This window comes from Cyphellophora attinorum (assembly GCF_001299255.1).
Source record: "Cyphellophora attinorum strain CBS 131958 chromosome Unknown Contig20, whole genome shotgun sequence".
Lineage (NCBI taxonomy): Eukaryota > Fungi > Ascomycota > Eurotiomycetes > Chaetothyriales > Cyphellophoraceae > Cyphellophora > Cyphellophora attinorum.
In genome coordinates, this window is record NW_017253248.1 from 493201 (window position 1) to 506685 (window position 13485).

The 13485-nt window shown below is 52.8% G+C and overlaps 4 protein-coding genes across 4 annotated transcripts; 2 read left to right on the top strand and 2 right to left on the bottom strand.

Moving 5' to 3' along the window:
- Nucleotides 1–3762: 3762 nt before the first annotated feature.
- Nucleotides 3763–6354, top strand: AB675_1193 (Membrane primary amine oxidase; the record flags this gene model as incomplete). The annotated part of the gene is made up of 4 exons (XM_018140829.1): nt 3763–3827; nt 3890–4361; nt 4406–5128; nt 5173–6354. 4 exons carry the CDS (start codon nt 3763–3765, stop codon nt 6352–6354), a joined length of 2442 nt encoding a protein of 813 aa, XP_017998059.1.
- Nucleotides 6355–6969: 615 nt separating this feature from the next.
- On the top strand, nt 6970–7902 carry AB675_1194 (Protein AIM2; the record flags this gene model as incomplete). Its single annotated transcript, XM_018140840.1, has 3 exons — nt 6970–7153; nt 7209–7305; nt 7371–7902. 3 exons carry the CDS (start codon nt 6970–6972, stop codon nt 7900–7902), a joined length of 813 nt encoding a protein of 270 aa, XP_017998106.1.
- Nucleotides 7903–8750: 848 nt separating this feature from the next.
- On the bottom strand, nt 8751–10145 carry AB675_1195 (uncharacterized protein; the record flags this gene model as incomplete). The annotated part of the gene is made up of 2 exons (XM_018140851.1): nt 8751–9859; nt 9902–10145. 2 exons carry the CDS (start codon nt 10143–10145, stop codon nt 8751–8753), a joined length of 1353 nt encoding a protein of 450 aa, XP_017998188.1.
- Nucleotides 10146–10286: 141 nt separating this feature from the next.
- AB675_1196 (Hexokinase) lies at nt 10287–13190 on the bottom strand (the record flags this gene model as incomplete). The annotated part of the gene is made up of 7 exons (XM_018140862.1): nt 10287–11084; nt 11128–11644; nt 11707–11733; nt 11990–12846; nt 12891–12944; nt 13009–13107; nt 13155–13190. The coding sequence occupies 7 exons, from the start codon at nt 13188–13190 to the stop codon at nt 10287–10289; spliced, it is 2388 nt and encodes a 795-aa protein (XP_017998194.1).
- Nucleotides 13191–13485: the final 295 nt, after the last annotated feature.

Genomic DNA, 13485 nt, shown 5'->3' on the forward strand with positions numbered 1-13485 from the left:
ACAAGGCATAACCGTACAAGCCTGTCAAGGCCCAAACGCCCAGACTTCGCACTTGAAAATCACTCTCAAAACCTTCCAAAGCTCTCTTTGTAAACAAGGTTCTACCTGTAGAGTGTTCATTTCTCCTCGATCTGGATCAAAGACTTGAACACTGAGGCTACGTCACGAGAGATATCAGGAGAAAATTGCTGTGTATTTTTCCCACGAATGCAAGAGGTGCAGTAGTCTCCGTGAAGTGTTTCTTCAAGTCCAAGAATAAGTGTCTCGCTCGTTCTGCTAGACGAAGGCTTGTGCTGGAGCCATAACACTGCCTAGCTGAGCTCGGGTTCGATCTTACAGCTTGTGACAGATGTAATGGACGTTTTCCCTGCAGCGCCCTTCCCAGCCAGATCATCCACAAGCTCTGGGCCTCTCGTACTGACGCTCGAGTGAGGCAGCCCACCAAATCCATGAGCGTAGTATTGGCATGGCTTCAGTGTCCTCCTTGGCCGAGCAGCCATGAGGACCGAAGAATGAGAGCGCCAGTAGAGAACGTGCGGTGCTTGTCTGCATGGGTAGGAGATGGAATCTGTAAAGCGCATTTTCGTGTCATCTCGTGCCACCGGGTCTCTATGACCTGAAGCAACGTTCTCGGGGCTCAAGACCTGATCTACGGTGCTACATTGTGAAAAGAACACAAGAATCAGTGTTAGAATCATGAGAAAGCCTCGTAAATGTCCCAAAACCCACCCCATATCCAGGAGCGCCCAAGCCTCTACAGAATCATCGAGGTAGACAACAAAAGTGCTTTGCCCGTGGGACTGCCCTAGAGAAAGGGCAGTGCTAAACCTACATACTTTAGGAAAGATTCCTCCCATCTCTAGAGCGATATGGCCAGTCCTTGCCACCTCTATCCTGGATGCTATCATGGATCAATGATCCGAAGAGAAAGTGCTTCGCCTATAAGACAGCCTTACTGATATTGATACTGTAAGGGACCGTCTAAAAAGAGCCTAGGTCTGGAAGTGCTAAGCCTAGATAATGCTACCGATACCCAATGCAACGACAAACTTCCTAGGCCTCATCACCTTCACTCTGGATAATGTAATGTACAGAGGACTCAGAGCAAAAGCGCTATGTGCAAAAGGAAGTTCTGAAGAGATGGGACTGCCCAGAGAGACCTCCGGGGCGAAAACGCCAAGCCTACAGCACCACCAAGAATAAGATTAAGATGGGTTTCGCCAGACCTAAAAGAAGCTCCCCGTTACTTATGACCTTTGAGCTAGATGCTAAGATGTGCAGAGGCTCAAGGGAAAAGTGCTGAGCCGATGAGAAAGTTTTCAGGACAAGGGATTGTCCAGAGTACAGTACAGTACACTCCGAGCTGGGAAGTGCCAAGCCAAGCCAAGCACCACCAGAACGAGCTTTTCCCATCCCTAAAAGAAGTTCTCCAGCCTGAAGCACGATCTTATGACTTGCTGCAAGGCAGCAAAATCTCGAAAAACGATTGAATGAATAACGTCAATCTTTTTGGGATGTGGGAATTCGAAATGTAGCAAATACTCACGCTAGCAGTAGCTCTATACGTTCTTGCCAGCAACGCATAACCCAACTCGACTGCTCCTGCCAATCGCGCTCAAGACGTGGCTCACCCGTACAGAGTTTGGGGCTCCGATGCCAGATCCGGTCCTCCAGCGTATCTAAGCACTGCTTCACGTTTCTCATCTTCTGAGATTCGTAAAGTCTCTGTAGGTGCGTTGTGATATCATGGCGCGACGGATATATACTGTATGCGTAGGTTTCACAGCCTAGTACCCACAGCGGCCAGAGAAGCATTGTCGAGGTGCTGTCGTCGATGGGAATTGATGACATCGCCTCACAGAGCTCTGTCCGCAGCAGGTCGATGCTGAGAGAGGCCGAGTCGAAATCTGTTGCACGACAGAGGAAGATCTTGGTGGCTAGTGCGAGGCAAGTCGTTGCTGCAATGTTGTAGATGTGGGCAAGCTTCAGGCCCCTCGAGGCTTGGACGATGTTGTGCTGCTGGACGGTCTCGATGGCATTGTCCAGGTTGCCCTGCAGATCCCACGCATTCTCCCGAAATGTTTGCTTCGCTATAGATCCCGCGAGAAGGTCGCCGATCTCTGAAGCAACTTCGCCAAGCAGCGACAGAACGCGAGCACTATAGCCAAGGTCTGGATCCGGCTTCATCGTGCGTAAGCCCTCTTCTGCTGCCTGCAAAGCATCCGGCAACCAGTACTGTTTAGGAATGATGGGTCTCCTCGCACACGGGACTGAAGTTATGATGTCAGTGAAAGCCAGCGATCGTACGCAAGAAGAGAATATGGGACTGTCGAGTCTGTAGTGTGGCGATTGCTTCCTGGATGAGCCAATGAACACAAACAAGCGAAGTACTTGTGTCTCTCCGCGATCAGTGACCGAGCCCCTTGCAGCAACCAACGCACCTGCGCTGGTCCCTCTTTAGAGCCTGCATTGATGATCTCTGGACCTAGTAAGAGAAGAGCAGCTAGCAGAGTCGTGTCGTCAACAGCGGATGGCGGTTGATGATAAGCTTCGACGACTGCATCGTTCACACCATTGAGTACCGCAATCATGGATGTCAATGACTGTTGCTTCGCAGCGAAGAACGCCGTCTGCGAGACGTAGCCCATTGAGAACATATGCGCAGAGGACGCAGCAAGGATAGCATCGAGTGCCACCTTCTTGTCGGTATAGATCATGTCCAGGTACATGGCTTTAAGATGGTCCGATGATGCAGGATCGAGGCATGCTTGTGGGACGGTCACTGTCGTCCAATGCTCAAGCACATACCTCTCCAACTGGCTGAAATGTCGGTTGTTGTATGGTAGCAGTCGCGGCGACAGCTTTGCGACCGGCGTGAGGCACTGAGCAGGGCTTGGTGTGGACGACAAAGGCTTCCGACCTCTCGAGTCAACCCATTTCAAAGGTTTGGCGTACCCTCTGCAGACCAGACCTCGCTGCAGGCATCTTTGGCACTGTGGCCTCTGCTCGTCGCATTTCTGGTGGAGCGTTCGGCACGTGAGACAGCCTGATTATCCATGAGCTGGGCTGTAAATGATACGTTCGACCTACCTGACTTCGATCGCCGAAAGTAGGTTCCCATTCAGGTGTCCTCGATCCTCACGGTCTCAAGCCTGCAGCGCGCTGTACGGTCTCCATATGCGCGCAGGCTTTAGACTATCTTTGCTGCAAAGGGAAAGGATCGAGACTCAGTGCATCTCGGTGTTGAAGAATTAACGCTAGGACTCAGCGACTCCGGTGCCGGCTGTCGTCTGATGAAGCTTTGATGACCGGCATGATAGCAGATTTCTCCGGCCGAGGGTCTGCTAGAGCTAGTGAAAGGGTTTCCAGCTCGTGGCGGTAAGGTTTGCCGATAGGCGATTGAAGAACTTCAACGTTGGCCTAAAGCCAATCACCTTGTAGATGACTATCTCTTGGCACTCTCAAAATGCAGTCTCTGATTTTTCCGACTTCTAAGCCCAACCTCTGCCGTCTGGACCACGGTCCTGCTGCCTCTGTGATTCGGCATTCACGTACCTCAACACCTTGGACAGGGGCTAGGCTATCAGAACCGGATCGAGTATGGCTCAGTTCGACCTGCAGCTTGGCACGAGGCAAACATCAGGCAAAGCCTCAACACCATGCCTCTCAGCATCAACATCACATCATGACCAATGGTCGTGGCGGTAAACACGCTATCTACGCTTGAACCTCCGGTAAGCTCTCTTCCACACATGGAGCAACATGTGCACATCGGCAGCAGAGGCGGTAAGTCCGTACTTCAGTGGTGAACGCTACGAGCTCGGTCGGTGAGAGCTCAGGTCTATAAAGTCAGCCATGGCAGCCCTGTCGGGATACTACCAACCTTCAGCCCAGAGTCCGCCCCGACAACTATGTGGTTCAAGTCGATACTTTTGCTGCTTGCTGCAGCATCACTGGGCTTAAGCGCCCCCAATGCGAGATACTCCAGTACGACCCGCGCTGGATGGCAGCCCACATCCCCGCGTACGGATCGTCGCTCGTTGTTATCTAGAGACACATGCACCCTGCCAGAGGAAATCCCCACGGCCGCGCCCAAAGCCAATCCATTCGTTGCCCTGTCTCAGCAGGAGATAGACGATTTGGCCAACTGGCTCCTCGCGCCTGCCCAAGGCCTCAACTTAACCAGCACTTCAAGCCCCAACATCTCCCTCTCTGACAACTACATCTGGCATATCGATGTACTCAAGCCCAACAAGTCCGATGTGCTGTCTTACCTCGACGGCAGCGGCGCTGTACCACGATACGCCCGAGTGACCTTAATCCAGGGAGGCCTCCGAGTCCCAATCGTTGCTGAGTATTCGGTAAGTCTCCATCCAGCTACTGGAGTCCGCACTAAGCAACCCAGGTCGGACCTCTCCCTATTTCCAACAGTACTCAAATTGGCTCACTCGACAACATCTACAACGGTCCCAACGGAGCAAGACTTCTCTGGAGTGCCGGACCGGTCGATCCTGTCCGGTCAGCAGCCATCGACAACTTGATGAACATGACGTTATCGCCCATTGCGGACATGACAAATGACCTCCTGGACATGGCATTCTACGGCAGCAGTGACAATCGCTCGACCATGACATACTTCATGCAGAGCCCCGCATCAACTGACGGGGAGCGCACGCTATTCTGGAGTCCTTTCCGCCGAAATGTCATGGAGCCATGGGATTCGCCATCGGACCTATACATCCAGTTTGACATCACAGGCACAGACGCTTCGCTATGGACATCGCTCAAAGCCGTGTACAACTTGCAGGTCTATGACAGTGTACAAGACTTCTACAACGCCTGGAAAGATGGCAATGTCACAAAGTCCCCACCACCCGCGACAGACATCAGCTTCCTCTACAAAAACCAGACTGGGCCTGTTCGTGATCTCGAAGATCGGTTCGCGCCTACCATACTAGCCCTCGACGGCAACCGCTTCAAGGTCGACAGGCAAGAACAGTACGTGGAGTACCTTGGATGGACGTTCTACATGCGTTTCGACTACGATGTCGGTGTCCAGTTCTATGATATCAAGTTTAAAGGAGAGCGCGTCCTGTACGAGCTTTCACTCCAAGATGCGATCGCTCAGGTAAGACCCCACCAAGAAGGTAAGTAAAATCTAACGATCTACAGTACGCTGGCAACAACCCATTCCAGGCGGGCACTGGTTACATGGACCGATTCTATGGCATTGGCGCATCCAGCATCAAAATGATACCTGGCTACGACTGTCCGTACCACTCAGTATATCTTGACGGCAATTACTCCACGACAACGCAACAAGCCTACACCCAGGACAGCGCAATCTGCATCTTCGAGACAGACATCGGTACCCCAATCACCAGACACAACAATCCCGTGTGGGCACAAGCAACGAAGGGCTCCCAGCTGGTCGTACGCATGGTCGCCACAGTGGGAAACTACGACTATCTATGGGATTACGGATTCTTTGTTGACGGAACAATCACCGTCGATGCTCACGCGTCCGGATACATTCAAGGCAACTACTTCCGACCAGATGACGAAGGTCAGTGGGGTCCACGAGTCGCAGAAACCCTTGCTGGAACACTACATACGCACGTCATGAACTTCAAAGCTGATTTCGACCTGATCGACGAGAAGAATACGTTTGTCAAGACAGACATAGTTGTGGAAAACATCACCCAGCCCTGGTTCACCGAGCTTGGCGCCTTCGAGATGATGCGCTACAACATCAGCGATGTGGAGACCGAGGACGACGGCCTCATCAACCTCCCTCCCAACGGTCAAACCATGTTCACAGTGGTCAACAAAGACCAGCTCAACGAATGGGGCGTGCCTCGTGGTTATCGCGTCCTTCCAGGCCTGTCAAATGTCATTCTCGCTTCTCAAAACTCCCCATTCTTCCTCAAGAACGCGCAATTCGCCAAACAGCCTATCGCGGTCTCTCGTCAGCACGACAATGAACCATCGTCAACCGCGACCTTGAACCAGAATGTCCCGCAGGCGCCATTGACCGAGTTCTACAAGTTCTTCGACGGCGAGTCACTCGTGCAGCAAGATCTGGTCACCTGGGTCAATCTGGGCATGCACCATTACACGCGCGCGGAAGACATCCCCAACACGTTGATGTCGGAAGCGCATTCGAGTATCATGTTCGCACCGCAGAATTGGGGAAACACTGAGCTGACCAAGGATCTGTCAAACGCGGTGATGATGTACGCGGAAGGACCAGAGAATCAGATTGTAATTGATACCAATGGTGTAGAGCCGCCGGCTTGTCTGCCATTGGGCCCTGAGGACTCGCTGGTGGGAGTCTTCTCTGTTGAGGGCTGAAGTTAGCAGCTACCTTGCCGCAGGTACTGCGTAGTGACGGCGAGAAAACTTTCTGGGCGTTTTGCCCACAGTGCTGTCTCCCTGTCCAGAAAGTCTAAGAGTTAACAACAACTTATCACGCTGACGCTCGCGTGAGGCCCGTTTCAAGCCAACCAACTCATACAGCGTGATAGTTCCAGGGTCTCAGCGCCCTCCCTGACCTTGGTGTCCATGATGAGCAACATTTCTGGCTAAGGAATGGAAGGTGGTCCGCTTCCAAGGTTGAAGATGATGCCCAGTACTTACCAGAGTCACAGCTCGCGTGCCGCCCCCGCAGTCCCCACCTCGGCAAGTGCACCTCCGGGAGGGAGGCAACAAATTCACCTTGGCAAAGTCCCCGTCTTGGCACTGACATCACCACGTATTTCACGTTCGGTGTGTCGCTGCGCGATCGACTCGATGAGTGTACCGAGTGACTAGCTGATCGTTACGCACCTACCAATATGTTGCCATCACGCACGTGTGGAGTAGCCTTCCTTGGCCGTAGCTCGGTGGATTATATAGAACAATGGTCGCCCTCGCAAGGTCGCAGCATAGTTGTCAGTCACAACACTTCTCTGCCTCAGATTGTCCACCATGAAAGGAATTGTCTGGACTGCGGCTCTTTTGATCACGACGGCTAGTGCGTTTGGCGAGCCTAATCCATCACACGAGCATGCTGGCGATGTGTTCCAATACTTCCATGGTTTCAGACACTGGTTCGATGACGGAGTGATCAATAACGGGACACCAGCTGGCGAGACTGTTGAGCTTGGTGGTGGTCAGTGAAGCTGCTCCTGTGGGATACTGGGATGACGAGACTGATCAGTTGCCAGAGAATGTCTACCTTTCATACCCCAGAAGAAACCAGACGGAGTATGGTATTTTGTACCTGACCGATATTTTCGGGAACGCTCTTGTCAATAACAAGCTGTACGTACCAGGGCGGCCTCTAATGGCAGAGTCGATCGTGCCGAGTGTTGACACAGTATTCCTAGTCTGGCCGATAGTCTCGCTCGGGCCGGGTACTTCGTCGCAATGCCCGATCTCTTCCAAGGCGATCCCGTACCCGTTGACGCCATGAGCAATCCCAACTCCGGCTTCAACATGACGGAATGGCGCGCGCGACATCCGCAGTCACAGGTCGAAGGAATCATCGAGACTGCCATAGAGGCCGTCAGGAGTGAGTTCGGCACGACCAAACTTGGAGCTACAGGATACTGCTTCGGCGGCAAATATGTCGCAATCTTCCTCGCTGAAGGCCGAGGCATCGATGCAGGGTTCACCGCCCATCCATCGAGTGTAACGGCCGATGAATGGGAGTCCATCGCTGGGCCGATCAGTATTGAATTCGGGGAGCTTGACAATTCCAATACACCGGAGAACCGAACCAACATCGAAGCAATTTTTGCGGAGGGGAATAAGACGTTTCAGACGAGTCTGTATGCAGATGCCGAGCATGGTTTTGCGGTAAGGACGGACTTGACGGACAAGAAGAAGGCCTTTGCGCAAGAGAGCGCGTATTTGTAAGTGCCTGCTGAGCCATAACTGGATTTGAAAACTGGATTCAATGAGTACTGACATGATACTTCATCAGCCAAGCGGTGAGATGGTTTGACGCTTGGATGAGAGATGACGAAGATTGATACGGGGGTCGAGGCAAGGGAAGCATATTATATTATCAACACTCAGTGGTTGAGGCAAGGCCTTCCCGCGGCTATAGAATTGAATGAATTCGCACTCACGGATTGACACAGAGCCCTTTGAACGCCTGCCTTCCCAGAAAGTTTCCTTCGAGGCGAGGTTAGGAACTCGCTTTTCTCTTCTGGAAGTTGGTTACCGCGCAAGAACGTTCGATGGGTACTCTGCGATACGTAGCTAACAGTTGTTGGGATTGACTAGCAGGTCAATGTGTGCAAGGTGGCTTTGCTGTGGCTGGCTCAGAGAACGGACGACTCGGGTCCCAAAGGATGATGAAGAAGCCGATATCCTTCCTCTAGGCTCGGAGCTCACTCGTGTGCGAGTATGGATGCGTGGGGGGAATGGCAGTGCTTTTGAGAGCCACAGGTCCATGAAGAAGCTGAGTGGAGGCACGAGGCGTGGGAGCCAAATAGCTTGAACGGTGTGATCGAGGACTACTAGTGCTGCAAGCGCTTATGGTGCTAAAAAGATCGAAAGGGTCCTGCACTGGATCTGTCAGGGGCTCAACATGTCATGTAGCCTGAAGAATCCTTTAGCCGTCAGTTTGCTAGGAGATTACATTCAAAGTCCGAAGATCTGTCGTGCTGTCGAAGATGACGTACAGTCCCTGCCCGGCTTGTCTGCAGTCTTGGTGATGCACGGCCTGGGTCTACATCCGTCGAATGTCTACCCACAGCTCAAAACAGATTCGACTTCGAATCAATTGACCCATTCTTCGAACTCTCCTTCTCGTTCCAGTCCTTGACCGTCATGCACAACCCTTCAAGCGTGTCGAAAGCCGGCTGGTACCCCAAATCTTTCGCAGCAGCCTTGCTGTCAAACAACACATGAAGCATGCACATCTTCAGCATTCCAGGTTGTAGATTATGCAGATCGCCGGTGATCGCCGGCAGCGGCAGATAAGACCGGACCCATTCATACATCTCGATCATCTGCGCGAGGCTGAGCATCATTAGCGGCTGGACATCTGGGAAAGTACACCCTCCCAGCGTCTCGAGCACCCGGTAGTAGTTGTGGTAAAGTTCCGGACGCTCTGTAATGGCATAGCCCTTCCCAGACACTTTCGGGTCAACGAGTAGACGATCCTCCAAAGCCAGCTGCCCCAAAGACACGTTGATACAGTGCACGAAATTCATCACGCAGGGCTTGAGCCACGTGATTCCGCCCTTCATCCGGAGATTCCTCCAGGTCACGCTGTTGTCATTGTTCGTGCCGTGTCCATAGATAGCATGCCCAGGCCGGATGATGCCAGTTCTGAACCCCTCCTCATTCGCCTTGCTGACAAGATCCTCCATAAGGACCTTTGTGTACTGGTAGCAGTTCGAAAACTCATCCGAGTCCAACTCTAGTAACGGCTCGCTGTTGGGACGCAACTGAATGTAGTTCGTCGGACCAGCAATACTCCACCAGTTTGTGGATAGCAAGGACACGGAGCTTGACGACGTAGCAATGAAGCAGTCGCATCCAGTCTTCTTAGCTGCCTCCATAGAGAACCGGACACCATCGACATTGACAGGCACATACTTGTCGAGGTACCGAAGAGAAGCATCGGCAACGTATATCTTGGCAGCGCAGTGGAAGACCGTCAGCGGCTGATTCCGCACTCTCTCGGGCCACGCTGCATTGTAGGCAGCCTCCACTGACTCGTCGTCCGCCACATCAGTCTTGATAAAGTTGAGGTCCGTGGCTTCAGGCCGTGTAGGAGCAACAATGTCGAGGATCCGGATGGCCTGAGGATCCTCACCACGCCAGAGCAGATGCTGTACAATCCAGCTCCCCACAGTCCCTGGAACATCAGCGAGAGCAGCTTAGGGACGGAGATACCAACCCGAGCCACCAACAATGACGTATCGACGTCCTTTCTTGGACCTCAGATGCGGCCTAGAAGCCTCCTCCGCACTTCGCACATTTTTGTAGGCCTCTCGAATCTTCTCCGGCTCCCACGGCGTGACAAACTTCTTCAGGGAATCCGGGGTAGCTTTCAGGGTTCGGTTGAGCCGCCACAGCCACCAGATGACGTGCGCCAGCACGATTAGGACACCATAGATGGTGTACCTGACATTGTCATCCATGTTGGCCTCACGAATGAGCCACCGGTCACCACTTCATTACGAGCGAGCTGAGAGGAGAAGACGAAGCGGTTCAGACAGCATTGTGCCGAGTGTGCCCATTCGGGGAAACTCAGAATCCCCGCCGAGACGGGGGCCAGAAATTTAGCCTGATTTTACCCAACCTCTCTCTATTGCCATCGCCGCAATGATAGCAGCACCTACGCCGGAGCCATCTTCCGCCGAAGTCATTTTGATGGGCTCTTCATCGTTTTTCCAGTCCAAGATCTCGCCAAGAGCCTGCGACCACCTCTTCTTGAACTTGGGATGTTTGTTCGCAACCGAACCGTCTGCGGCAATATGACCCTTAGCCAGACCCTGCTTCTGAGCGATTGCCCCGACACCGCAAGCGCATAGTCTGGCTCCTCTTACAGTGACTATCTCAGCAATCTTGACAAGGGAACGTATCTCGTCGTCGGTAGCCGTGATTTTGTACTTTAGGAAAGACTCCATCGACTTCTGAAGCCCATCATCTTCCAGACCGGACAAGAACCCAGTGTCCAAGATGTACGGGTCGTGCAGCGCTGAGAGGTCTTGCCCATGAAAGAGTAGCTTTTGTTCAAATAGGTCGAGGATAATCAGTCGATAAATCTCTCCTAGATACAGCCCTGCGCTCATCTTCTCGAAAGTCTGCTCACCCGGCCGTGGTGACTCCTTGTCAATCTGCTCATCGTACTTGGTCCGAGGCAACACCCTGTGATCGTTGTCAAAGGCGCCATATTCGCAATTGATGGCCATGATATCCACCGAGGACTTCAGCTTGGGCATTCGAGTTTCCATGTACGCGGCATTGCATCCCGTGCCAAATATGGCGCCAATGATGGTGTCCGGATCGTTGTAGTGAGAAGCTATGAGAGCGCCAGTCGTATCATTAATTAGTGCCACAAGCCGCACTGGCAGATCCTGCTACAGTCAGCTCAGATCTGGACGACGGTCCGCCGCGTACCTTCTGCTTCAAGGCATGCCTCAGCTGCTTGCTCACGTCCTCCCCCTCCACACCATCAATGTCGAAGCCTTTAGTCCATGTCTGCAGCACGCCATGATCGATTCTCTCTTGAGTTGCTGGGTACGAGAAGGTGAACCCAAGTGGGATATCTCCGTTCTTAGTGAGGTCTTCCTCCTTGATGAAGGCCTCTATGGATTCAGCGACGAACTCCCACAGCTGCTCCGCCTTGCCCGTCTTCACCTCCTCATCAATCGCGTACTGCTGTTGCTTAACCTCGGTCTTGTCTCCAGTCCCGTCCTCACCCAGCAGTGTCACCCAACAGACCCTGATATTCGTCCCACCCAAGTCAACGGTTAGGAACGATCCCTTCTCGCGTCCGGTAGGCAAGCCTTGAACCCAAGTCACATACATCGCGATGTTGGCACCATCCATTTCCAAACCCTGCTGAAGCTCTGCCTGGAATCGACTACATATCTCTTTCAGCTTGTCTTTACTTACCCAGAACTCCTCCTCCAGTCTATCGACCGCTTTGGTCAATTGCTCCGAGGATTCTGCATGATGTGCCAGGTCCGGACTTACGGAAGTGCATGGTCATACTCCTTATACCTAGAGCCTTTAGTTGAGGTCGTGACGTCAGGTGCACACAGGCGATGTCAGAAGTCTTCGGAAGTCAAATTAGTCGAAGCACAACTTTTCTATCTGTATTCTACGTGCTCGCTGTACGCCTGTCTTGGGCCGCTCCGCTCTGCCGTCTCAAAGCTTGGCTCTGAATTTTCTTTGCCTCCACTCCTTTCTAGGGCGAGTCAGCCACTGCTAGATTTGGGAGTCGCAGAGTCAGACTATGAACATGTCAAGCACCTACCTCTCACGTCCGTACTTCGGAGCGGGGGTTGGCTTGTTATCGAGGATCTCCTCGATCTCCTGCATTGTCTTGTCGTCCAACTTCTGGATCAGCTGAATCGCCTTGCAGTTATCCTCGATCTGCTCGACCTTCGTCGCTCCTAGAATCACCGTGCTGACATTGGGATTCTTGGCCGCCCACGCAAGGGCCAGCTGGCTCATATTTCCACCTAGTCGCTCAGCGATCTTGGTCAGCTTCTTGACCTTCTCAATCTTCGCCTTGCCCTCCTCTTGTTGCAGGGAGTCAATCGTGCTGCCGAAGACTTCCTTGTGGTTTGCGAATCGAGAACCCTCAGGAATACCGTCGTTGTACTTGCCAGTCAGAAGACCAGAAGCTAATGGTGACCAAATCGTTGTGCCGTACTGAAACTGTTCGAAGAGCGGAGCATACTCGACTTCGAAGCGTTCGCGGTGGAAGGCGTTGTACTGCGGCTGCTCGGCGATTGGTGCAATCAAATTGTAGCGCTCGGCGATCTGAGTAGCTTCTTGGATCTCGACGGCGGACCATTCTGAGGTTCCCCAATAGTAGGCGAGGTTGAGGTTGCGGATGACCTGAGTGAAGCCTTCAACGATTTCCTTCATGGGTGTAGCACGGTCCGGGCGATGGGCTAAGACGATGTCGACGTATGGTTGCTGCAGGCGCTCGAGGGAAGACTTCAGTCCTTCGACAACGTGCTTGCGGGAGAGGCCTCGAGTATTGGGCTCTTTTCGGCCGGTTCCGAAAAAGATCTTTGTTGACAGAACGTATTCGTCACGAGGCCAATTAAGTTCCTTGAGCGCGTTGCCCATCTCGATCTCGGATTGACCATTTGCGTAGACCTACGACGTCAGGAAGTCTTCCGACGGGAGCTACCAGCTCTTACCTCTGCAGTATCGAAGAAATTGATGCCGTGGTTCCAAGCAGTCTCGAGGCAGTCCTACGAGTATCAGCGATGCTCCGCGGTAGGGCCTTAAGTGGGTGCAGAGATCCAGTCGACCTACCTTGACAATGTTGCCCTTCTGTGTGCCACCATACGTCAACCAGCCGCCAAGACTGAAGACGCTGACCTTAAGACCTGTAGGGCCAAGGTGGCGGAAGATCTGCTGGCATTAGCATGCAAATCAATGCGAAAAGAGCTCAAACAAACCATATCCTTGGGATCGAAAACTGAGCGGACTGCCATCTTGTGATGTGTTTTGTGGACAATGAAGAGGCAGGTTGTGGTTATTGTAAAGCCACGATACTGCTGCTCGACGGGCTTTTGATTTATAAAGCACAAGTCACTTTTTCGTTCGCTGAGACGTCATTGACTCGAAGCCTGGGGAACAGCAAAGTCGGTGCACCGCATTGAAGCGGGGCCGCGCGGACTTACGTCTTCGAGAATTCTGCGCCGCTATTGGCTCGTGCGGGAGATATGCGACCTCGCCCAAATGCCGAGGAGCATCAAAGCTTTCCCCTCGTTAGCTCCTTCCCGATAT